This window comes from Triturus cristatus, chromosome 5_2 (assembly GCF_964204655.1).
Source record: "Triturus cristatus chromosome 5_2, aTriCri1.1, whole genome shotgun sequence".
Lineage (NCBI taxonomy): Eukaryota > Metazoa > Chordata > Amphibia > Caudata > Salamandridae > Triturus > Triturus cristatus.
The window spans coordinates 975,048,549-975,073,856 of record NC_140588.1 but is presented as its reverse complement, the minus strand read 5'-3'; the positions used below and the strand labels follow the sequence as shown (position 1 = coordinate 975,073,856).

General features: G+C 44.2%; 1 protein-coding gene across 3 annotated transcripts in view; it reads right to left on the bottom strand.

The window, feature by feature from the left end:
* The window catches only part of LOC146829515 (UDP-N-acetylglucosamine transferase subunit ALG13-like), a 1,246,203-nt gene that overhangs the window by 936,996 nt on the left and 283,899 nt on the right, over positions 1–25,308 (bottom strand). For all 3 annotated transcript variants that reach the window (XM_085608211.1, XM_085608212.1, XM_085608213.1), the window contains exons 7-8: positions 6,007–6,187; positions 5,854–5,926 (exon numbers count right to left, since the gene is read on the bottom strand). In XM_085608211.1, the coding sequence (XP_085464337.1) occupies positions 5,854–5,926; positions 6,007–6,187 (254 nt within the window). The remainder of the gene's footprint in view (positions 1–5,853; positions 5,927–6,006; positions 6,188–25,308) is intronic.

Genomic DNA, 25,308 nt, shown 5'->3' with positions numbered 1-25,308 from the left:
GTTTTTGGCAAAGAACGTTTTGGTGCCGAACTTTTCGGCACCGAAGATTTAAGATTCGACAAAGATGAAACATGGACATGCTTGGTTTTCAGCGTCGAGGATTTTGGCTCAGCAAAGGCATGGGCCCGACTCGAGGCTGAGCAGGAAGGCTTTTCTTTGCGTTTCCGCGTCGGGGCCCACGGGCAGGGTGCTTGAAACTTATCGGTGCCGACCTTGGCCCGCAGGCAGACGAAGGACCAGAGCCTTTTTCAGTTTTGGTTGTTGGGGCAAGGGGGTTTCTGTACTCACGGTACGCTGACCCAGTGTCACTTGTTCCACTTCTTCCATGTCGGAGTCTGACACGGAGACATGTTACTCTTCTTCGGCTCCTTGAGCGTGTATTTCGTTTCGGTCGGAATCTTAGATGGTCACAAAGCGTCTTCTTTGATCGAAACGATCGGCACGCGTCGCAGTCTTTCTCGTCGTGTTCCAGGGACAAACAGATTGCACACTTCATGCAGGTCGGTGTGCGGAAACTTGGCGCGACACCCGGGACAGAGCTTGAATGGAGTCTGTTCCATCAACTACTGGTGAGACCGGCGCAGGTAGGCCCAACGGCCCTCCACAAGCTTTCCAATCGAAGATTCTTGGGTCTAAACAATAGACGGAGAATGGGAAACTTGTTCGAGAAACAATACCGTCGAGGGTAGTAGATTGCGCATCAAAGGGAACCAGAGAAACTGTGCCGAACTGGAGCACAGCAATTCACATCCAAACCAGTTGGCGGAAAAAAAAACAATCTAACAATGGATTTGATACCCATGCGCACTATCACCAAAAGGAGGCGTCTCATACCTTGTGACTGGAAAAGACTTCTTCGAACAAAAACAAAGTGCACACATCCAAACCCACACTAGATGGCAGGCTATGCACAGCATGTGATCTACAGCTCACATGTCTCAAAGATACAGTTGCTGACGGAACGTCATTCTTATGTGATAGATACATGTTCCTGCAGATTCCTCACATTATGTTTGAGTCACACAGCAGTACCTTCCTGGGAGATGTCTGTGTTGGTTATATTCTCAGGCAAAGTGAGGCAGTAGTGCTTTGTAAAGGTATGCAATGATACCCTAGTAGCTGGCAAGTAGAATGCGGCAACTGTGGCACCCCTGGAAGAAGCATCTGAAGAAGCCATGGGGTTGTTAGAATGAGCATAAATGCCCTCTGGAGTGTCTCTTAGCCACCACAGAGCAAATCTTCGTTCAAAGGATGATCTAACTGCATTGGTCATGGGCTTGCCCTTTTCAGCTCCAGCAAAGCCACAAAGAGCTAGTTAACAACTCTGTCCCTCAAAAATGAGCAACCGCCTGCTTAGATAGGGTTCTACGGCCAGGGAAAATGTTGAATACTAAAAACAAACCCGGTCTAAACTTCAAATATATTAATGTCTATACATCATTAAAAACATATGTGCACATGGCTCAGGAAGACTGTCTTGAATTCAATCCCTTATTTGTTCAATACATGATATCAAATTAGCATTTTAAGTAAATAAATACATATCTTCAATTCAACACAGACTCATAACTGCTTTAATTACAGGTCTTTTGAATAGAACAATTATTACCTTATAAGAAAACAGCATTACTAAATCATTCATTCACACACATACTCATTCTTCTACACAGTCAAGTCCAGATAAACTTTATTCAGCAAGGCCATGAAAGTACAAAAAACAAAAACACAAACTAAAAAATTTGGATAAGAAATATGTAAAACATATCCCTGATCCAGATAAAATCAAAATGTTCAGTTCAATTCATAGCATTTCATTAGATTGAAAAACATTGTCAGTTACAAAATTCAGACATAACGACAAGGAACAGCTTTTAACATTCATAACCCCTCCTGATGTGGAATACCAATTTCATAAAATGAAGTACGGCAAAGCAGACTTCAAGTGAGCCTAGTGACTGCATAATCGCTAGCCCTTCCTTGTACGGTCTCACATTAGACTTGTACAGAAGAGGCACCGGGACGCGACGCCTTGGCTCCTGGTACAGACGGCAAAACAAAAATAAGTGGGTAATGCTTTGAATTGAGTTATCACCTGCAAAAGGATAGATCTAGAGTAAAAACACCCATTGCGGGAAAGTCAAATTTAAAGTGTAAAGTGCATAGTCTAAAAAGGGTAAGCCAATAAAAATGAGTGGGGCTCTAAGCCACGGGTTGTTGAAACTTGAGCATAGTTTACAATACTTCACATCTTCTCCGCCAAGAGTAAACGATTAATATGCAGTGCTCCTGGTACACTTTGACACATGGCTTAAAATTCAGGTCAATTGAAAGGGAGGGAATTCCACAAGTCAGACAAACCCAGACGCTCAAAAGAAATCTTCACATACTTAAGCCATGGTATTTGTTCTACCCCATCTAATGTCAGGCAGGTGTGGCATATTAAAGTATCTTGTTAACCCCTTCGACGCTCATGACGGAGCGGTTCCGTCATGAGCGTCGGTTGCGCTGTGCGCATGACGGAACCGCTCCGTCATGGCCCCGCCCGCGCTCAGAACCTTCAGCACCGCGCGGAAATACGCGCAGCGCTGAAGGGGTTAAAATGGCCTCTTGTGATGATCACATTTTTATCCACAACAACAGAGGTGCTAGCCCGATCACATCTTTCAAAAATTGCATACCAAGCTCTTCATGGCAAATTAAGGAGGGGAGTGGTTCCTGGGGCTGACAATCTACACATAAATTGGTCCTCTACGCGTTATAGCATTACCACTTTGTAATGTCACCAAAGGTCAGCACTATATACTCAAGCGGACTTACACTTGCTGTTATAGAGATTTAACATTGCTTCAATTGGTTTATTTTGAAGCTTACTGGCAAATTTGAAAATAGTTTCAATATTTTTCCCCAAAATCTCGCCTCTCAATGCTATAAGCGGGGACCAAATTAGAGACACATTTAACAAAATCCCCAGACAGTTAAACATTTTAAGCTTTGGAAAAGCAGACTCCCCCACTTAAAAGACTATGGCTTGGTGCTAGAGGGACCACAAGTCATAATGTAGGACTTCCATATACGTTAAAAACAAATCAAAAAGCTGGAGGCAATTTGCAGTTCGGGCTTTTAAAAGTGCACTGTCCGCATACAATCAAATGGGGATAGAAGTATGGCCCATGAGAGGAACATCTTTACATTTCTTGGTCAAAGATTCGCTGATCCCATTTATATACAACAAAAAGAGCAAAGGGGCCAAAATACACCTCTGTCTGACACCGCTAATCAATCTTATACTCAGGGAACATTCGCCTGCGGGTCCATAATGAATCTTAACTGTGAGGTTGTGAATGAGGCGCATTTTAAGAGACAGTAGATCCTGTTCAACTCCCATTTTACTCATAATTTCCCGAAGCATAGAGCGATTAACAAGACCGAAGGCGCTCAATAAATCAATAAAAGCAAGATGCAGGGAACCTCTTGGCTTTCTCACAATTCCCCAAATTAAGTACACATTTAGGCATTGCTCAATTGCCTCAATACCCTTTCGGAAGCTAAATTGCAACTCTGACAGAATGCTATTTGTGATAGCCCATTCTTCAAGGTGTGACTGTAAAACATGAGCTAAGATCTTGTCGCTTGAATATATCAGGGAGATTAGCCGATATCAAAACGTCTGGGACCAATCACATTTTTTGAATATCGGAACCACAAATGCAGACTTCCATGATTTTGGACTGGGCTGATGCACCAAAGATCTGAACACATTTGTGAGAAGGTGGGTTCACAGAACAGAATTTGACATAAAGCAAACTGGGACCTGGTCTGGGTATTGGAGCTTTACCTGTGATGCACTTCTTGAACGCGGTAATGACATACTGGACTTCAAAAGGATATTGCAGATCATGTACTAGATCACGAATATATTTATATATATATATTATATATATATATATATATATATATATATATATATATATATATATATATATATATATATATTCTACTGGCGGTCGCCAGTAGATAATTATAGTTAGGACCGTGTTTCCATAGGAAATCTCAAAATTCTATTTTGAATAACTTTGGTGCCGGTTGACGAATCTTCGCGAAATTTTCAAAACTAATGGCGCGCTCCGCTCAGCTCCTACCCTTAAAGTCTTGGGTAGATTCGTCAAGCGGGGCCGAGAAAAAAGGGGGGTCCCAAAACGCGTTTTCCCCATGCATTTTCCCATAGGACCTTTAGTCGAAGGTACAGTTTGAACGGCTGAACAGAATTACTTGAAATTTGGCAGAGAGGTAGTCCTCAGGTCAGGGATGTGCCTTTTGCATATATGGAGTCAATCTGTTCAGTAGTTCATGAGAAAATTGCATTTAAAAGCACATACATATCTATAGCCGCGCACCGTGCGCGCACCCTAACGTGCGCGAGCATAATTCTGATTGGTTGTTACATGTCAGTCAACGTTCGAATCGGTCGAAATCAGGAAGTGTCGGCCGCCATTTTGTTTGTTTTCAGTGCGAGAGTGGAAAAGGAAGGTAGCAAACGTGAAAAGGGGGCAGGGTAGAGAGTTCCTGACCCCCTAGCCTTTGTCAGGGGGTCCCCGAAGGACCCCGAGGCAGAAAAAAACATGCGAGTTATAGTCATCTGAACTAACTATAACGGTGGAATTTCATTGGTTTTTTTTACAAGTGAAATATCCACCCAACTATAACATGTGTGAAACCTATGGTTTTTTTGAGTAAATATATATATATATATATATATATATATATATATATATATATATATATAAAGCTTCATGTCCGTATTTAAAGGGTCTATTCACTGCATTGATTTTGCTGTAACTAAAATTATCAGATATTTCAAGAGCTGCCAATTATTTTAATCAGTTCAGTAATAACACATGGATTTTTCCTTTAGATAGTTCCAACCATATGTTATTCAACAATCCAGTTTTCTCCATCCAGTCGAAATGTAATTTTACTGTGGCTTTACACAATGCTAATAACGCGCGTTTTGGCATGAAATGCCTTCATCAGGACTGCCACATTCTTAAACCCCACTTTAATTCCAGATGACCTGCAAATACACAACACAAAGTCCTGCTGAGCCACACATATAAGATACACACAGACAGCATTGCGTAAAGCCACAGTAAAATAACTAAACGACTGGATGGACAAAATCTATTGCATGTTGGTAACAAAACAATTAAAAGTGACAGAGGTGTTATCAATTAAACAAGCATCAGCCAAGCTAAGAGGCCCATCTTTGGCAAGCTGGTACGATGGTCACTTTATTATAAATAAGCATATTCCACAAAAGGAAAAAAAAAAAAATGGTGACCATATGCTGGCCTTATACAAGTCGGGGACACTTTTTAGTTTTAATGCCCATCATGGAACAATCTTATGCTTTTGCGGGTCAAAGAAAAGGTACTATTCTGGGTAAATTATTGTAACCTGAAAAGAGGTTAAATTAACAAGGATTACAACAAAAGATGAAAAAAAAAAAATAATTAACTGAGACAAAATTATGTATTGATATTAACACCAAAGTTCACTTCTTAGGCAGATGCGCACGTGTGATCAAGTAAGGTGTCAATCATGCAGCAAGTGAGACAATGGCCTAATAGAGCTAATCCATTGCACCACGCTGTATTTGGTGGGTGGAAGTAAAATGCGAATGATAGTTGGACATACCAATGGATTAAAAGAGCAGACCCATATAGACAATGGATAATTTTGATTAGATAAGTCTTGTGATAATGCTAAACCTCTGCCACAAGCTGTTTGAATCAGTTCCCTGAAAAAGACCAAGACCCCAGTACCGGAAATCAAAAATAAAAGATGCCAGCAAACCTTTCCTTCCGAGTCTTGCTTGAATTTGTCATCCAAATGATTTGAGGATTCGTTTAATTCCCAGTCTTCACTCCTAAACAAAGGTAAACTGATTAAGTATTTGAAAGGTGGCTCTTCATATTTAAGGTGTCCCAAAATCAAACTCTTGTGTACCTATAGTCAGAGGGTCCTTTCTGCCCTCTTCCTGGTAAGCACTCAAAGTTGGCATCTTCACTCCCAACGGAGGCACTGTTCCGGTTTTTCTTTGTGCCACTCCTGAACAAGTCAACTGCAGACTTCAATTCTTCTTCCTCTACGCCAAACACATCTTTGTACAGACATTCGTACAAAACAGCTTTGAAAATATAGGAATATTTTAAGGCCATGCATCAAAATACAGAATTTGTCACAAACTGTAGCATTAGTTCAGGTGTTTGACAAAGTGTCACTGAAAAACTCATTATGCAATCCAAATATTCTTTTTTCTTTCAATCTTTATTTCGGCAATATTTCAGCCATAAAAGAGCACATAAAATACTATACACATTAAAATTACAATATTGGAACACATCTAAGATAACATAAGCAAATGCAAAGCAGGAATGGAAGTCACTGTTAGAATAAATCATTGTAGCAATAACTGGAATTACATAAGCAAATATTAGCCAGGCTACTAGGCACTATTTGATAATATAAAACTCCTTTTAATCCAGAAGGCATGCAGATACTTAGCTAGAGCAAATACAATATGTCCTGCAGTTTGTCTTAAAAACCCTTAGTGCATCTGAGCACTTCCTAAATCCTAGATTCCTACAAATAGGTACAATCCAATTCTGCCTTGCTCTACTGTAGAGAGGACAGAAAAAAAGAATGTGGCATTCGTACTCTTTATTCATACCACAGCCAAGACAGTGTGAGGACCTGGTCGGGGTCCATTTGCTGGTTAAACACGCTAGGGGGAGTGCACCAAACCTCCATTGTATATATAGCTTCCTAGCCATAACAGGGAAAATTACATCCAAGAAATCTTCGAATGAGTATACAGATTTGATCTCTATGAATGATTTTACCATGGTACCATTCTTTGAGTCATGCCATGCATTAGAACATCGAGATCTGTATAGCTCAGTGAATGAGTTCCCCGAGATCTTGCTACAAGCTATTGCTGGATTCACCCACATGTCTGCAAGACCCAAATTTGTGAGTTCGTCTTTAATATAAGATAGCCAAGGGATATGTGCTGCCCTACCTAATCTCAATATTTCTTGCAGCTCAGTTTTGTACTGCTCTAGCTCGGGGGTCAGCCAAATCCTCCTCCAAAACCTGAGGGGTTTGATGGCTAGTTCCTCCTGGATGGAAAATATACCCAAGTCGAGCCTCAGCGGTAATAAAGGTGTGCTTTGGGGGAGTGAGAGCAACTGTCTCAGAAAGTTGTTCTCAGCTTTAATCAGTCCCGGTCTTACGACGTGCCCCCAAAGTTCCCCTCCGTATATTGCAGCCGCTCTGGCCCTCAATTTGTAGATTTCAAGACTAGGGCTAATGGGTTTGTAAGTGGAGGCATTTGTCATTTTTAATATTCCCCCTGCTGTTTGAGTCAGTTTGAGTTGTGATTTGGCAAGGTGTGGGCCCCAGGAGAGTTTTTCGCTTAGTGTGACACCAAGATATTGGAAGGTGTGAACTCTCTCGAGTGCAACCGAATCTAGGGTGGGTGGTGGCCTGGTGTATAACGGGGGATTAAAAATCATGTATTTGGTCTTATCTACATTAATCTGTAGACCATGCTCTCTACAGAAGTTATTAAATCCATCCAATATACGTTGGATACCCATTGGTGTCTTGGATAGGAGCAGGGTGTCATCAGCAAACATTATAGCTGCTACTTTCCTGCCTGCCAGCCTGGGTGCATCGTTATTAGGAACTGCATCCAGACTGGCTATCAGTCCATTAACATATATACAGAACAGGGTAGGGGCCAGGACACACCCTTGCCTAACTCCCTTGTTTACAGCGAACCTAGCGGACAGTACACCTCCTCTTGCACACCTGACCTGAGCAAAGTTGCGAGTATGCAACCTCACCAATATTCCCAATAGGGAATTGGGTACACCCAAATCACGTAAAACAGCCCAAAGTTTGCCCCTAGGAACAGTATCAAACGCAGAGCGTAAGTCAACAAATACCATGTGGAGGCTGCCACCCTCCAATACCACAGTCTTCCAGTACAGCATTACTAAACGGAAGATCTGGTCCATGGTAGATGTTTTGCTTCTAAAGCCAGCCTGATAGGGAGAGAGGATATCATTCTCGTTGATCCAGTCCTGCAAGCGATCTAAAATGAGTCTTGCCATTATTTTTTGTGGGACGTCAATGAGACTAATGGGCCTGTAATTGACAGGGAGCAGGGGAGAACCCTTTTTATATATAGGTATAAGTTCCGCTCCCAACCAAGAGCCCGGGACCTCTGCACCGTGCAAAATTGGGTTGAAGAGGGCACATAAGTACGGTGCCCATATCTTAGGCTGATCTTTAAACATATCCCCGGGTACCTTGTCTATACCAGGTGCTTTACCCGTTGCTAGTTTTCCTATGGCAATGGTGACATCTTCTACGGAGAATTCCAAGGCTTCGGCGTCCCCCGCAGAGGGTAAGTGAAAGGGCAGAAGATCTAAATCAGAGGTGGCAGCGTATAGAGTTTTAAAGTGGGATTCCCACACCCCCGGATCAAGATTAACTTCAATTGCATTGCGGGGTTCCGCAAACCCTGAATTCACAATGGCCCAGAATCTACTCGGTTCCTTGTTAGCAAGAGCAGATGATAAATTTTCCCATCTCTCCCAATCCCAATCTATTTTTGCCTGTTTTAGAACTTGTTTGTGGGCAGTCCTGAGTGAGCAGATTATTAGCTTGTCACTGCCGGTTTTGATGGCATTAATCAAATCGGATTTAGCTCTCCTACATGTGGCATTATACCATGATGAGGAGATAGTCCTGGGTTGCCTGGGGGGAGCGATAGGGTTTAAAATGCCTGCAAGGGTATCGATTAGTTCCCGATGAACAGTGAGCAGACGTGCAGAATTGTCCTTGGACCGCCCTTGAGCCCAGATATCACTTGCCATTTTGAGCAGGGGAAGAATAGATGAGTATAGGCTTGGCAGTGCATCCCTCCTTTCACGCAGGGTTTCCCACTTTACCCTCCTCCTGTTAGTAAGAACCAGGCCTAGGTCGGCGGTTGGTTCCGTGTGGGCTTTAGCAGATATGGGCAATTCCATTTTCAACAGCAGGGCGTTATGATCGCTGTCCGTTCTATTCACAACCTCCAGATCCACAATTTTGGACCACATCCTGGTCTGGACCATGAAGTAGTCCAAGTGGGATTCTTGATCTTTTTTGTTATAGGTACATTTGGAGGGAATGTCTGAGGGCATCCGACCATTAACCGCCCTAACTGAATGTTGCAAGGTTAGAGTCATAATCTGCATGGCCAATGGGGTCCATGCCTTTGCATAGGTGGACCTACACTGCGGGATGTCCCAGAACTCATCTTCATCCTGCAGTGCCCCCTCACTCAGCCCTTGGAGGGGCTCGTAATGGCAATTGAGGTCTCCTGCAATCACACAGTGAATATCACGGTCCAAGGATTCAAGAAAGGATGATAGTTCCCCTACGGTGTTAGATTCCTTGGCCATAGCAGTAGGACGTGAATATACATTCACAACTGCCAGTTTGTATAAATTAGGCCAGGACAGTTGGACGCATAGAATATCATCCGAATGAGTCTGAATCAAATCCACCCTGCAACCCAGGTGTACACCTATCCATGTTGTCAGACCACCAGAAGGGCGGCCCTTGCCTCCCCACCGAGCTGCGATGTTAAAGGTCACGAACCCGGCTCTATGAACCTCCTCCCTGGCCCAGGTCTCCTGCAGTAAAATCACATCAGCAGTGTCCACAAAAGAGCCCCAAGCAGGACAAGCTAGCTTATTATTTAGGCCTGCCACATTCCATGATAGTAAGTTCATGCATTGGGGAAGACACGGGTGATGAGATGAGGGATCTGGTAGAGAAAAGGTGCTACTCTGCTGGTGGGGATCAGTTTCCCCATTAGAGATGGAACTAGCACTATGGAAGGTGACTGGCGTTAGGAGGGGAACAGAAGACTGTATAGAGTACACTTGGGGGTTGCTGATGCTATTACTAATACTGGTCCCCACTGTAGTAGAGGTACACCCTTTGATACCAGGGGACAAATTCCTTTCCTTAGGCAACTTAGTGGGCTCTGAGCCTAAAATACTGCCCCCCAAAAAGCCCTGAGCTACATGGTTGAACCTAGCCAGTCAATCAACCTGGTCAAGACAACTAAACCTGTTTGAGCAGACGGGATAGGCCCATTTTGGGTCAGAGGGGACTTGTCTTGATTTCCCACCACCTCCCCTTAACGAATGCGAAATATGGGTCCAGCCACTCTCTTCTGTCCTCAATTGATCATTTGGGTAAAAGTAGGAGAGGGGACGCACCTCAATTTTAGTGTCTAGACGGGGTTGTTCCCAGTTGCAGATATAATCTGCTGTCCTGGCGTCCCGAAAATTAACTATGACACAATCGCCAGTTATATTTTTAGGGGTGTGCCCGACCCACCCCACCCTTCTAACCATATTGATCTCACAACTAACCTGCGGTGGCAAGGGCCTATGATTAGAGAGCCAATGAATTGCCTTATTTTTCAGGTTGGAGAACTCCTCAGTGCTATGATCATTGATTTCGGGGACCCCTGTAAGAACAACCAGGTAGGGACTAGCTTCCGGGGGCAGGTCTAATCTAGAAATAGGCCTGGAAGCCTCACCCTGGGTTCGCTTTCTCGCTGTCCTCGCATTGTCACTGTTATTAACCAAGGGGGCCTCTCCCAAGATGTTGCTATCTATATGATGGTCAGTGGGGGGCCTAGCTTCATGATGTGCTAGTGAGGGAATGTTAGAGGTGGCTGGAGCTGCCAATGATGTGGCTGTTGGGAAGGTTGGTGGCCGTGAGGCTGTACATTGGGCCGTGGGGACTGGTAAAACCCTGGCCATAGTGGTGCAGCGACAATTACAGAGGCATGGGGGGAGTACTTTATTGTTAGCATCCTCAGTTAGACCCGTAATTATTTGTTCGAGCTTAGTAAGAAGGGTCACCATTCCCTCCAACCTAGATTCCAGGGGTCCCAATAAGGTGCGCAGCAATAGATCTAATTGCTGCGGAGGTATTGCGTCCTCGGGAGGCTGTGGCATAAATGAGGGAGAAGCGGGTACCTGAGCAGGGTAATCCCCAAGGGACTTAGAGGAACTCGAAGCTGGAGGGAGGGTGCAACTGCCCTGTCCTTCTCTAACCACTGGGTCGGCCACTGAGGCTGCACCGGCACCTCGTTGTGCAGATTTAGCTCCCCCTGGCTTGGAACTGACTTTCCTAGTTGCTTTTTGCTTCATTTTTGATGTCAGCCCTTCCTTGGTAACCCTTTTTTTCCGCAGGATCGGTCCTAACTGTCAGGATCTTCAGTAACACTGGAGTCGACACAGATACCTATGCCCACTACCTCTGAAAAAGAACTCAATGTACACTCTGGACAATTGCTGTGAATAATTGGAAAATACAGGCGAAGTCTCTTACCCACAATATGATCTGTACGAGCCCCTGGAGATGATTGATGACAGGCGATGTACTGCTTATCCTCACAAGAGTCTATCGAAGGAACAATGGGGAATGGACAGACAACACTCTTGAGGAATAGTAGTGGAGTAGTTCCGACTCAAGGGATGAACTTTGAAGTAGACACTATGACGTAAAACCCTAGCTATGAGTAACTAATATTGTCCTATTGAACTGACTGAACTGTGAAGGAGTACTAACCCCAATTCTGGAACCTGAGATAATTAACTAGAATTTCGTGAAGTGGCACCAACTAAATACATACTACGAATTCTTCAAATAAGTCACTTGCCAGAATCCCACGTTGCGCATGCGATAAGAACAACCAAAACAGAAGCGCTGACAGGAATTCCCTCAGAACAAGAACTTCACTCAGAGCTGCGCAGTGACTCCGGTGAAGAGGTCAGTTGAAGTGCGCAGATTCCTGAGCAGCTGTGCGCTTCATCTCCACAGCTGCTCGCGCGCTCTCGAAGACTAGAGCGCTCACTCCTCGCTGTTTGTAATCCCCTTCGGCGGCCATGTTGGGGTACTCGCTTCTTCAGGTTCAATACACAGCGCCGCAGGAACAACGTGGTGACTCTATGCTGCCTTCGCCCACATGGATACTTGGAGCCCTGCTTGAATGACCGTTGAGCTTTTGCTGGCACTGATCTAATGCTGGCTATGGTTCTGGAAGTCTTGACAGTACCCCCTTTCAAGAATGTTCCTTCCACAGCGGGCTTGTTTGGGTGTGCCTGATGAAAGGCCTTAACTAGTCGTGGGGCATTTACATGGACTGCTGGTTCCCACGACCTTTCCTCAGGTCCGTACCCCTTCCACTCTATCAAGTAATACAGTTTGTTTCTTGTCACCTTGGAATCTAAGATTCTGCTGACTTCGTATTCTTCGCTCGATTCTGCCACTATGGCGGGTGGAGAGTTTTTTAATCTGACCTTGTCTGGACTTTTCTTCAGAAGGGAAACATGGAAGGTCGGATGAATTTTCAGTGACTTTGGTAATTGTAACTTCGCCACTACAGGATTTATGATCTTCTGAATTTTAAATGGCCCTATGAATCTAGGCTGAAACTTCCGATTACCCTTTAATCTCAAATGTCTTGTGGATAGCCACACCTGGTCACCTTTTTTAAACTGTGGGCCTTGTCTTCTCTTTTTGTCTGCCTGCTTTTTATAGGATTGCTTGGCCTTGATTAAATTGCTCAAAGCTCTTTTGTAAGCGCGCTGCAGCTCCCCCATTACTCTAGCCACGGCAGGGACCTCCCCAATCTGTCTGCCCAGTGTGATAGCTGGATGTCTGCCTGTGTTCAAGTAAAATGGAGTGAACCCTGTGGAATCATGAGTTGCGTTATTGTATGCGAATTCTGCAGTCCACAGTAATTCGGACCATTCCACATCCTGCTCTAACAGATAGAGGCGTAAATATTGTTCTAGCTCCTGGTTCAACCTCTCGGTCTGACCGTCTGTCTCGGGGTGGTAACTAGTTGAATAACGTGCGTCAACGCCTAAGTTGTGCATAAAGGTCTTCCAAAACTTCGACATGAACTGTGACCCCCTATCTGAGATGATTACTTGTGGAATTCCGTGTGCCCGAATGATGTGTTGGTTGAATGTCTGTACTAATTGCGAAGCTGTGGGTACAGCCTTGAAAGGAATGAAATGTCCCATTTTAGAAAATGAGTCCACCACCACCAAAATCACTGTGTTACCTTGACTAGAGGGCAGATCCACTATTAAATCTAATGTCACGGTGTGCCAGGGGTAGGGTGCGTTAGGTAAGGGTTGCAATAACCCTTGTGGGGCCTGACGACTGGGCTTCCCTTTGATGCAGACTTCACAGGTCGAAACATATTGTCTTACTTGGGCTGCCAGACCCGGCCACCAAAAGTGTCGCCGGACCAGTTCTTCGGTCTTCTTGACCCCCTTGTGGCCAGCCATCCGATCATCGTGACAACCTCTCAAAGCCTCTTCTTGGAGTGTTCTGGTTGGAAGATATAGCTTGCCTTCATGATATGGGAGTCCTTCGACAAGGTTTCTTTTAGCATCGGCCTCGGCCCACTTACGAAGATCCTCTTCTGAGCAGACTTGCTGAATTTGTTCATCGAATTCTTTCATTTGCATGGCTCCGATTATTTGTTTCAATGGGACTATGGGTTCTTCGACTGAAGGTTTCTCTTCGGCTGTTGGGTTCATGCGCGAAAGTGCATCGGCCTTCCCGTTTTTCGCACCTGGTTTGTATGTGATCACGAAGTCAAATTCTGAGAAGTACAAGGACCATCTCAATTGACGTGGCGAAAGTGTTTTGGCAGACTTTAGGAATTGGAGGTTGCGATGGTCTGTAAACACAGTGACAGTATGCTTGGCCCCCAGTAAGTAGTGTCGCCAATCTTGGAATGCTTCTCGAACAGCCAGTAGTTCCTTGTCGGCAATGGAGTAATTGCGCTCCGTGTCCGACAGCTTCCTGGACCGGTAGGCCACCGGATGCAGTTGTCCCGTCGTTTTGTTCCTCTGTGACAAAATTCCTCTGGTTGCGAAGTCTGATGCATCAGTTTCGACGAAAAAGGCTTGTTCTGGATCAGGGTGCATTAGAATGGGGGCGCTAATGAAGGCCGTCTTCAAGTCTTGGAAGGCTTGTTCTGCCGTTGCAGTCCACACAAATTTTTGTCCCTTCTTTAGCAGGTGTGTGATGGGAGTGACTTTAGACGAGAAATTAGGAATGAACCTCCGGTAAAAATTGGCAAAACCAATAAAACTTTGGATTTCCTTCACACTTCCTGGCGATGACCACTCCTGAATGGCACGGACCTTTGAATTATCCATCTCGACCCCTGCTGCGGACAACATGAATCCCAAGAACTCCACCTTCTCGGCATGGAAAGAACACTTCTCCAATTTCACGTACAAGTGGTTATCCAAAAGCTTCTGGAGTATAGCTCGCACATGCTTGACATGATCTTCCAAGTTGTCGGAAAAAATCAATATGTCATCAATATAGACGACAGCCACTCGATCCAAGAATTCTCTCAGAACATCATTAACGAAGTTTTGAAATGCTGCTGGGGCAATGCTCAACCCATAAGGCATCACTTGATACTCAAACAACCCATACTTGGTCCGAAAGAGGCTGTTTTCCATTCATCACCCTCGGCTACTCTCACCAAATGGTAAGCTCCACGCAGGTCAAGCTTGGTGTAAATCCTTGCTCCTTTGACTTGATCCAATAGTTGATTGATTAGTGGCAATGGGTACCGATTTTTCACTGTAACTTGGTTCAAGGCTCTGTAATCGATACACGTGCGGAGAGTCCCATCCTTCTTCGGCCGGAAGAAAAGCGGAGATGAAACTGGAGACTGTGATGGCCTTATGAAACCCATCCTGGTAAACTCTTCCAAATACTCCTTGAGGTAGATGTTCTCTTTTTCGGTGAGTGCGTAAACTCGACTGCAGGGCAGGTTGGCACCGGCTTCCAATTCGATCTTGCAATCATAGCTTCTGTGTGGTGGTAATTTCTCTGCATTCCTTTTGTCGAACACACTCGCCAAATCTTGGTATTCTTTTGGTATTTCCACTGCGCTAACAGTGCAGATGTGGAGCGACAACTTGGCCAACCCTGTAGCCGGCGGTCCCTCGCACTCTTCTGACTTCTTAGTAAAACAATTCCTCTGACAAAATTCCGAGTTCATCTTGACTGTTCTCCTCTCCCAATCGATAACCGGGTTATGCGTGGTCAACCATGGTAACCCTAAAATCAGCTGGAACTGGGGTGCGTCTATGAGGTTAAATCTAATAAATTCTCGATGACCCTGCAATCCTTCCAATTCTAAGGTCTCTGTTTCTTCTACTATGGGTCCTGAAGTTAAATTGGAGCCGTCGACTGCCTTTACGACTTCGAGATTCTTCTTCTTGATCGCCCTTATGCCCATTTCTTGCGCAAATCTCAGGTCACAGAAGTTCCCAGTGGCCCCCGAATCAATCATGACTGAGACTTCTTCCAAATTCTGGGTTCCGAATTTGACTGTAAAAAATACTGTAAGATGGGGGGCCGCTGACTGCAATGTGTTAATCTGTTGCTGAGGCTCATGAGTTGACTGTTTGGAACATCCCACCAGGGCAACTCCTGTTACTGGTGGGATCGATCTTTTAACCCCTGATTACTCTTGTTTCTCTTCGGACACTCCCTCACAAAATGTCCCGAGGTACCACAATACAAACACAACTGATTTGCTCGCCTTTTATCTTTTTCTTCTTGAGAGAGAGGGCCCCTGATGGAACCTATTTGCATTGGTTCCTCCCCGGTACCCGTATCAGGTTTTGAGGGTTCGGGTCTCATACGGTCTAGGCGTGGCACAAACGACTTGTAGTCTCGCTTCTTTTCCGACCTTCTTTCAAACAATCGATGCTCTATTTGAAGAACTAAATCAATAAGTTCTGAGATTTCCTGAGGACGTTTCGGGATCTGCGCCAATGCATCTTTTATTTCATCTTTGAGACCACGATAGAATATCGCCGCACGTTTACTGTCGGGCCAATCTGTCTCGACGATTAGTTTGTTGAACTGAGCTATATATGTCACCAATTCTCGATTGCCTTGCTTAAGGTCTAGAAGTTCGTTGTCGGTGGCTTGATTGGCCGTTCTTCTGTCGAATATTCGTAGAAATTCCTTCTTGAAACGGTTGAAATCGTACAAAGCTGCGTCGTCTCGAGAGACCAACGGCATAGACCAAGCTGCGGCGTCGCCGCTCAAGTAAGACAACATGAATGCGACCTTGGCTTGATCCTCTTTGAACACCACTGATCTGCACAAGAAATGTAGGGAACATTGGGTCAGGAAAATCTGGGCCTTATGGGGGTCCCCGCTAAAGCGTTCTGGGTTGGCTAAGGGGACAATAGGTGCCACTGAATGAATTACTTGCGTGGCCACTTCTGCACTAGAGTTCTGAGAGGAGTTGAAGCTAGGTAAAGGAGTTGTCCCCGCTAAGAGTTCCTCTAATTTCTGTTGAACGTGACGAGTTTCTTGTTGGGACCTATTTACCTCATCCCTCAGGACTCTATTCTCTTCTGTGGAACGTGTAAGTTGGGTCTGTAACCCTTCTAGGATTCCCGCCAAGGAGTTCATATCAAATCCCTCAGCCATGTCGACTCGAGTGAAAGGTTTTTTGGCACTTCAATCTGTCAGGATCTTCAGTAACACTGGAGTCGACACAGATACCTATGCCCACTACCTCTGAAAAAGAACTCAATGTACACTCTGGACAATTGCTGTGAATAATTGGAAAATACAGGCGAAGTCTCTTACCCACAATATGATCTGTACGAGCCCCTGGAGATGATTGATGACAGGCGATGTACTGCTTATCCTCACAAGAGTCTATCGAAGGAACAATGGGGAATGGACAGACAACACTCTTGAGGAATAGTAGTGGAGTAGTTCCGACTCAAGGGATGAACTTTGAAGTAGACACTATGACGTAAAACCCTAGCTATGAGTAACTAATATTGTCCTATTGAACTGACTGAACTGTGAAGGAGTACTAACCCCAATTCTGGAACCTGAGATAATTAACTAGAATTTCGTGAAGTGGCACCAACTAAATACATACTACGAATTCTTCAAATAAGTCACTTGCCAGAATCCCACGTTGCGCATGCGATAAGAACAACCAAAACAGAAGCGCCGACAGGAATTCCCTCAGAACAAGAACTTCACTCAGAGCTGCGCAGTGACTCCGGTGAAGAGGTCAGTTGAAGTGCGCAGATTCTTGAGCAGCTGTGCGCTTCATCTCCACAGCTGCTCGCGCGCTCTCGAAGACTAGAGCGCTCACTCCTCGCTGTTTGTAATCCCCTTCGGCGGCCATGTTGGGGTACTCGCTTCTTCAGGTTCAATACACAGCGCCGCAGGAACAACGTGGTGACTCTATGCTGCCTTCGCCCACATGGATACTTGGAGCCCTGCTTGAATGACCGTTGAGCTTTTGCTGGCACTGATCTAATGCTGGCTATGGTTCTGGAAGTCTTGACACTAACCTAGTCGCTGGGGGGGGATATAATTCTTGAATTGATCGTGGGGTCATTATCACTCGAAAGTTCACTAGTTGAGGTGTCATCAACAAATTGAGTCAGAGGGAGGATAGTATTGCTCGCACCAGTACCATTTGGGGTGCGTGCAGATGCAAGGAGGCCCAAAGAAGATCTTCTTGCTAGGGCCAGATCCTGCGAAACTCTGCGCTCCATGAGAACAATACCCTGATCAATCACCGAATTAGCTCTTACTATGAATTGATCTAATGTGCCAGTGAGGTTGCCTTTGGTCGCATGATTCCTACCCTCTTTGGATGCCATACTCAGTTAAGATGTTACACAGTGGGCAAGTTATAATAATATAGCAACAATGTACCCTCCACAAGTCAGTATAAAAGGTAATTAAAAACAAGTGTAATCAGAATAGCTTAAAATAAACACATACGCCTTAGTCCGTGGGTGAAAGAGGGGTGGCCCGGTCCGGTCTCTCTCGGTCTCAAACGGGCTACAACGGGCCCGCCCTTGGCCCGGGCTTCGCCCGCGCTGCGATCCGCGCTGCGGAAATGCGTGGACGGGATTAAATAGGGAAAGGGGGCGGGGCGATAGGAAGAGGAACAGGTGAGCACAGTTAGCGGAGCGCAATGCTCCGTGGTCCTCGCAGTCCCGTGGGTTGGAAGATCCGAGGCCCCCAAAAGCAGCACAGCGTCCTGGAACACAGGGAGCGTAGAAGAAACCCAGCCTGGAGTGCACCGAGCAAGATTTTAAATGCTGGAGCCTACGAGCGGCACCCGCGCAGCGGGGGCCGCGAGGCGTGGCGTTTGCGTTGGAGGAGAGACCAGCGGGAAGAGGAACAGGTGAGCACAGTTAGCGGAGCGCAATGCTCCGTGGTCCTCGCAGTCCCGTGGGTTGGAAGATCAGAGGCCCCCAAAAGCAGCACAGCGTCCTGGAACACAGGGAGCGTAGAAGAAACCCAGCCTGGAGTGCACCGAGCAAGATTTTAAATGCTGGAGCCTACGAGCGGCACCTGCGCAGCGGGGGCCGCGAGGCGTGGCGTTTGCGTTGGAGGAGAGACCAGCGGGAAGAGGAACAGGTGAACACAGTTAGCGGAGCGCAATGCTCCGTGGTCCTCGCAGTCCCGTGGGTTGGAAGATCCGAGGCCCCCAAAAGCAGCACAGCGTCCTGGAACACAGGGAGCGTAGAAGAAACCCAGCCTGGAGTGCACCGAGCAAGATTTTAAATGCTGGATCCTACGAGCGGCACCCGCGCAGCGTGGCGTTTGCGTTGGAGGAGAGACCAGCGGGAAGAGGAACAGGTGAGCACAGTTAGCGGAGCGCAATGCTCCGTGGTCCTCGCAGTCCCGTGGGTTGGAAGATCCGAGGCCCCCAAAAGCAGCACAGCGTCCTGGAACACAGGGAGCGTAGAAGAAACCTCAAATATTAGAATAACATTATTAGTTATAAAATGGCTGAAAGAATACACTGAGAAAAGAACAGAGGCTGTAAAAAATCCGGATCGCTTTGTGCAATATATCACTGTGTTCCTTCACGAGAATCTCTCCTCAAACAACAGACACGGGCCATCAAGTAGGTGCATTTATTCCTTTATTGTCGCCATAACGTTTCGGATCGTCAGAGCCTTGTTCACATGACATTGTACTGGCATTTTGCTTCAGAATTTAAAGTGACAGATGCCGATTCATTTAGGTCACGTGGGTGTAGCACCAATAGACAGAGAAGTTTAACCAGTCAACAACTTTTTTCACTACATTTGTAATAAATAAATGATGCAAGTTTAAATATAGGTAAAATTCCAAGCTTAAATACATGCTAAAAAAAACAGGTTAAAAAAAAACACAGGTTTAAGTTTGGGTTCACACTTCAATCAATTATGATACAAGTGAAAATCAATAATGGCATAATGCTGAAATTGTGGTTGCTTGTTTAATTATAAACCCAATTCCTGTGTATTAAAATATTATACTTCGAAACGGTATTAGCTTGTCTACAGAATAAATAATTCTGAATATTCCAGACATTAAACTTATTTGTACCTCCTGATCATCATTCCTGTTTACTGAATTAATCTTGTGCATCAGATATCACTGTTATGGTACAATATTGTAATATCATGGTTAAATACCCTTACTCAATGCCGTATAATGGTCATACCTCTTCTAAATGTCTATTGAAATACTACGTGTGAGTGTAAAGACAATTACGTGTAATGAGCTTGACCCAAAAAGTGAAGCTGTTAAAACCTTGCTGTTCACATAACGATAGTTCTATATTAAATGAGCGTCACAGAGTCCACGAGCAGTCAGTCCCTTTGTTCTCTACTCGATGTCATTTTGCTTGGAAATGTGGTGTTCTATCACATGTTGGCTGCGTGATTGAAATCAAATTGTTACCTTGTTTCCATCCTATCTTACGGAGCACCTTACTAACCTCTTCTAATCTGTCCTCCCTCCCTCTCTTCCTTATGTACTATGGGGTCCTATTATGTACATGAATAAATATCTACATACATAAGCATATACCCATATAAATAAGCATAAATAAGCACATGGTATCGTCACGATGACTACTCTATAAAATTATTAAAATTAGGTAATTTCATAGATTTTCTACTATAAATAATAAAAGAGTAGGGAGTGATAATATTTGATAAATGCATATATAGAAGTTAAAAATAATTAAGAGGTTGGAGATTGAAAATTAAAAGGAGCAGCTAAAGTTGTGTGATGAGAGATACTATATAGTCATTTATCCTAAACATGTATGTAGATCCTCTGTTGCGTTTAATCCACCAGGGGTCTTAGAGTCAAACTGCAAAATGTATCTTGTTTCTAATCTGCGCAGTTTGGATTCTCTATCGCCCTCCCTTCTACTAAGTGGAATCACATCCACAACAAAATATTTGAGTCCTGCAGTTGTTACTGTCATGTAGCACCTTAAAACCCCATACTAGCGGATAAGTATTGTCCTGATTGGAGTTAGCTCGAAGATGCTGTAAAATATGTTTATGTACTGCTAACTTCATGCTCCCCACGTACTGAAGTTCACAAGGACACATCAGTACGTAGATTGCATATTCCGTCTTGCACGCAAGGAGTTTTTGGACCTTATATTATTTGTCTCTGGAGGTGGTTCTGTATGTTTTAGTGTTGACCCCATGGAGGTAGGCTTTACAGGTTTTACATTTAAAAAACCCTTTGTTGGTCTACAACCAGCTCGTCCTGGCTATTATTTTCAGGCTGGTGTTCACTAATGATTCCCTCATAGATGGGGCTCTGCTGTGCGTGATGGACACCCTACGCGGGTCCAATCACGGAGTCATTTAAAACCAAGGGCCAAATCTTGTTGATGATTTTGTATAGGCTACTGTGTTGTCAACTATATCTCATGATGACTCTGAATTGATTGGTGTCTCCCCCTCCTGCTTTGGCCACCTTTTCTTGGGATGCTGGTTGTTTTTCCTCTGATTTATCTTTGATAAGGTCTTCTCTACTGTGCACCATTGATTTTATAATAGCTTTATTAATGACCTTATCTGTGTATGCCCTCTCACGGAATCTGTTTGCTGCATTCCTGTGCCTCCCTAAGATCTTGCTCCTTACTGCAGATTCTTCTGAGGCGCAACATCTCGCCATAAGGAATACTGTTTATGAGATGTGCTGGGTGTGCACTGCTAGCATGTAGAGTGGAGTTGCCAGAGGTTGCCTTCCTATAGAGCCTAGTTTCTACTTGATTATTTTGCACATAAACCTCAGTGTCTAAGAAATTGACAGATGTTTTGTTCATAGTTACTGTAAAGTGCAAATTAAGATCACTCATTAATTACTTTCACAAATTCATCAGCCTGCTGCTTTGTTCCATTCCATAGTACAAACAAATCATCTATGTTACGTAACCATACCGTTGCATTCTCAATGAGAATTTTGTCAAAATTGCGTTTAAGAACCAGTTCCACCCAGCTTCCCATGTGTAAATAGGCATAGCTGGGAGAAAAACTGCCCCCCCCATTGCTACACCCCTTATCTGCTGATATATTAAATTATTGAACATAAAGTTGTTGTTCTTTAGACAATAGTCCAGCATTTCAATTAACATATCATTATGTTCTTTGTACTGCGGTGGACTTTTAGAAAGATAATATTGTACAGCTTGTTTTCCTTCGCAATGTCTGATGCTGGTATAGAGGGATGTCACGTGTAGCGCCAACATCCAGTAGTTATCATCCCAACTTACATCCTTGATTTTTCTCAATATATCTCCTGTGTCACGTACATATGACAGAAGCGATTTCACAAAATCCTGAAGGAAATAATCAATATATATTGATGTATTCTCCAAAAGACCTTCTCTGGCAGATATTATTGGCCTGACAGGCGGTTTGTTGATATACTTGTGTATTTTTGGGATAAAAGATATGGATGGAGTTACAGGGTTGTCTTTTTACAAATATTTATATTCATCCTCTGAGATCAATGGTTTGTTTTTCCAAGTTATCAGTTTTTTGTGATCTTCTCGATGTGCTTCTTTCATGGCGACTGGCGTGTTTCGTATGTAGCACTCCAAGTTGTGTATAAGCCTCTTTGTTATATTCATCCGGTGGCCAAAGCATAATATTACCCGCTTTGTCACTGCTTCTTATGACAAAGCTTTTTTCAGCTTTAAGTTTCTTGATTAGGGCCTCATATTGTTGAGTTTGTCTATTATATTTGCGACTCTTCATTTGTGTTTCCTTGTTTAGTTTTTTGATTTGCGCCGCGACATTCTCATGGAAAATCTCCAATGAATCCCGAGGTGTGATTGGATTAAAAGGTGGACACTGGTTTAGAAGGTGTTGGTTTTCTGGTCTCTTATACCCATGTCATCTGCCCTGTGATTGGTCTCTATAATGTCGCTAGTCATATGTTCATCATATCCAGCGCCCTCTGTCTCCCATAATTCTTGTATTTCCATGAGCATAGGTACATCAGATTGCGTTAACCCCATGTCCGCTTGTAAATCAGGTGGCTTGACATGGTTTTTTGTTGAGCGCATGGTATTGATAGAGCGCCACGTTATTTTGAAATTAGTAGGGGTGCATCATATTCACTGTTAGTCCGCACCCACATATTAATCGAAGTAGTATTAAGGTGTGACTTAGAAATGTTTCACTAGAGTTGTTTAACATAAGTGTGATTAGAAATGTAACCATGCTTTTCATGAAGAGTAATGTCGTAGATCACTGCAAATGTATTTTTAGTCAACACATAGAGTTTGGTTTTCATGTAATGCAATGTATTAGGTTAAATGTGCACCATATTAAAGTTGCACGTTTAATCTGCTTACTCACTTATCAAGGAGTAATGAAACTAATGCTTATAGTGTGATTTAGGAGTGTGTTTAACAGTGAAAGGCCTGTTCGCATATAGGTTTAAAGAGAAAGGCCTGTTCATTTCTTTCTTATGTTAGCTAAATGTTGTAGGCCGAAAATGATTTCTCTTGGTAAAGGCTTTGGGTTTCAGAAGGATGGAAAATCTTAGAGAAGTGAAAGGTTTTTCGTTCCCATGTTTCTGTTGCAGGTGCAAGGACATTTAGCTCATTGGAGAGATTAGGTCTTTGATTTAGGAGTTAGGATGGTACGAGAAGACAATATGGGAGTACATTGGAATTTACAGATGGTACTTTCAGCAGAGATGGTGCCTGGGATCCAAGGTCAAGCTAACCGTCGTTGGATGGAATACAAGTTTCACTGGAAAAGTACTGGAAGAAGACCTGGCTGAAGAGGTGTGCCGAAGGGCGTGTTCTATGTTTTGGGGATTTTGTATTACAGACAGTGCCCTGAGGGTGGAGCAGTTGAGGTTTAGATGGGGAGTTAGAAGGAGCATCTTAGAACGAGCTCTGACTAAGTGAGTGTACTTCTAATGAAGTCTTCACTTCTGACACCTTTTTACTCTCTTGCCTGGAAGGGAAAATGCTAAGTAGGGAGGTCACCTTAGAGATAGAGTAGGGATAGATTAACTGTTTTTCTTTTAGGCTAATGACTTCTAATGTAGAGACTGGACTAATTATCGCATTTCTGATGCTATTGGAATTGATTCTTCTTCTTATTCTGAGTCGAATGAGACTCCTGCGCAGGCTCTCTTTTGTATTAGTGCCCATTTACTTTCTTCACCTTGTAGTGAGGTGCTTGTATGTGCAGATATTCTTGGTTGTAATAAAAACTTTAAAAAATTTAGATTTGGAGTCAGTGGTCCTTCGGAACTGAGATTTGATTCTGTTGATTATGTACAAAGAATTGAATTTCCTCCCCTCTACACTATTTAGCAGATAAAAAGATCCTGGCGACCAGAGAAGATTCTTGGCGATTGTAAGGTAGGCAAGAATCCGGCTGCATCAGTTGGTAGCAGAGTAGGATGGTTATCTCTGATAGTGAGGGGAGATCTAGATCAAGATAAGATATTCTTGAGGCCCATAGAAGTCGAGTGATGGTGACCCATCGGATGGTGAGCGGCGGACGACGGCAATTAATGGAGAGTAGCCATGCGGCCGAAAGCAGTAGTTTGTGGAGGAGTGAGTATGAATAGGGTGATGTGTTTTGCAGATTGCGGTGTTGATTTGATTGTGTGATGTCTTGCGGAGTTAGTATGGGAGTTGAGTGATTGTGAGATCAGGCTGTGAGCCTCGCAGCCCGGGGATTCTTAGACTTGACGAGGAGTCTGAGAAGTTGTGGTGTAGAAGACACCCAAGGTAGATTTTGTTGACCATTGAAAGGGGATCGTGAGAAGTCATCGATTACCCAGACCGAGCTAGGGGTGCGAATGTGTGAGTGCGTGAGTAATCTACGCTGGTCGTGGGTTGTTGTATGTGGAACATTGATTGTCTGAAGCCTATCATTTGAGACGATTGTCGGGACGTGTCGCGGACAGACAATTGCCAGGATTGAGGTCAACAATTTCGAGAGACTGTCGGAGGCAGTCAGAGAAGTGATTATCCGGTCGTTTTGTGGACAGATAATTACTTCAGAGTGTGAATGGGACGAATGCAAGAGTGAGACGCGAATTGTGAAGGAGGGGGAACTGCTGCAAGCGGAGGAAGTGTGACATCAGAAGGTGTCGCGCTGCGATAGGTCGGTTGGTGTGAGTCGCGCTGCTATTGGTGGATTGACATCAGGAAGTGACCGAAAACATTATGCGCGATCAAAAAATTTTTCATCATGAAATGTTTTAAGATTGATCGAGAATTATGTAGAGGTGACAAACATGTGGTTACTCGAGGGGGAGAAGAAGCCCCTCCTGAGGATACTCCGGCGCATTATATGGCAAGGAATGTGGGACTGCATACTATAATTTGGCTTGAAAATTGGCATAAAATGACTCATGGCGATGGATAACTGGCTTTTCCACGATATGGTACTTTCAGGTTGGAGGTGTTGTATCAGTTGAAATCTGTAATGTCTTTGTTGCGACCTCTGCCGAGACCAACTCAGTTTGAGGCATTGCATGCATGGATCAGAGCAGCATATGACAGGAAAAGAGATCGAAGTCAAGAAAGGGTGAAGAAGTCAATTAAGGCATTCCAGGATGCGAGGTGGGATGCATTAGAGAAGAGGTGGAGAGTAGAAACTATAGAGGGAGACGGATTGTACCCACTACTGGAGAAAACACACCGTGCTAAGACAAAAAGTGTAGATGACGATGACAGTGATACAGATGACAGCCTAGTAGAAAGGTTACTGTCCGAGAGACCACCTCCATTCAATCCAGATTTCTATGAAGGAAAGTCGGCTCAAGCAG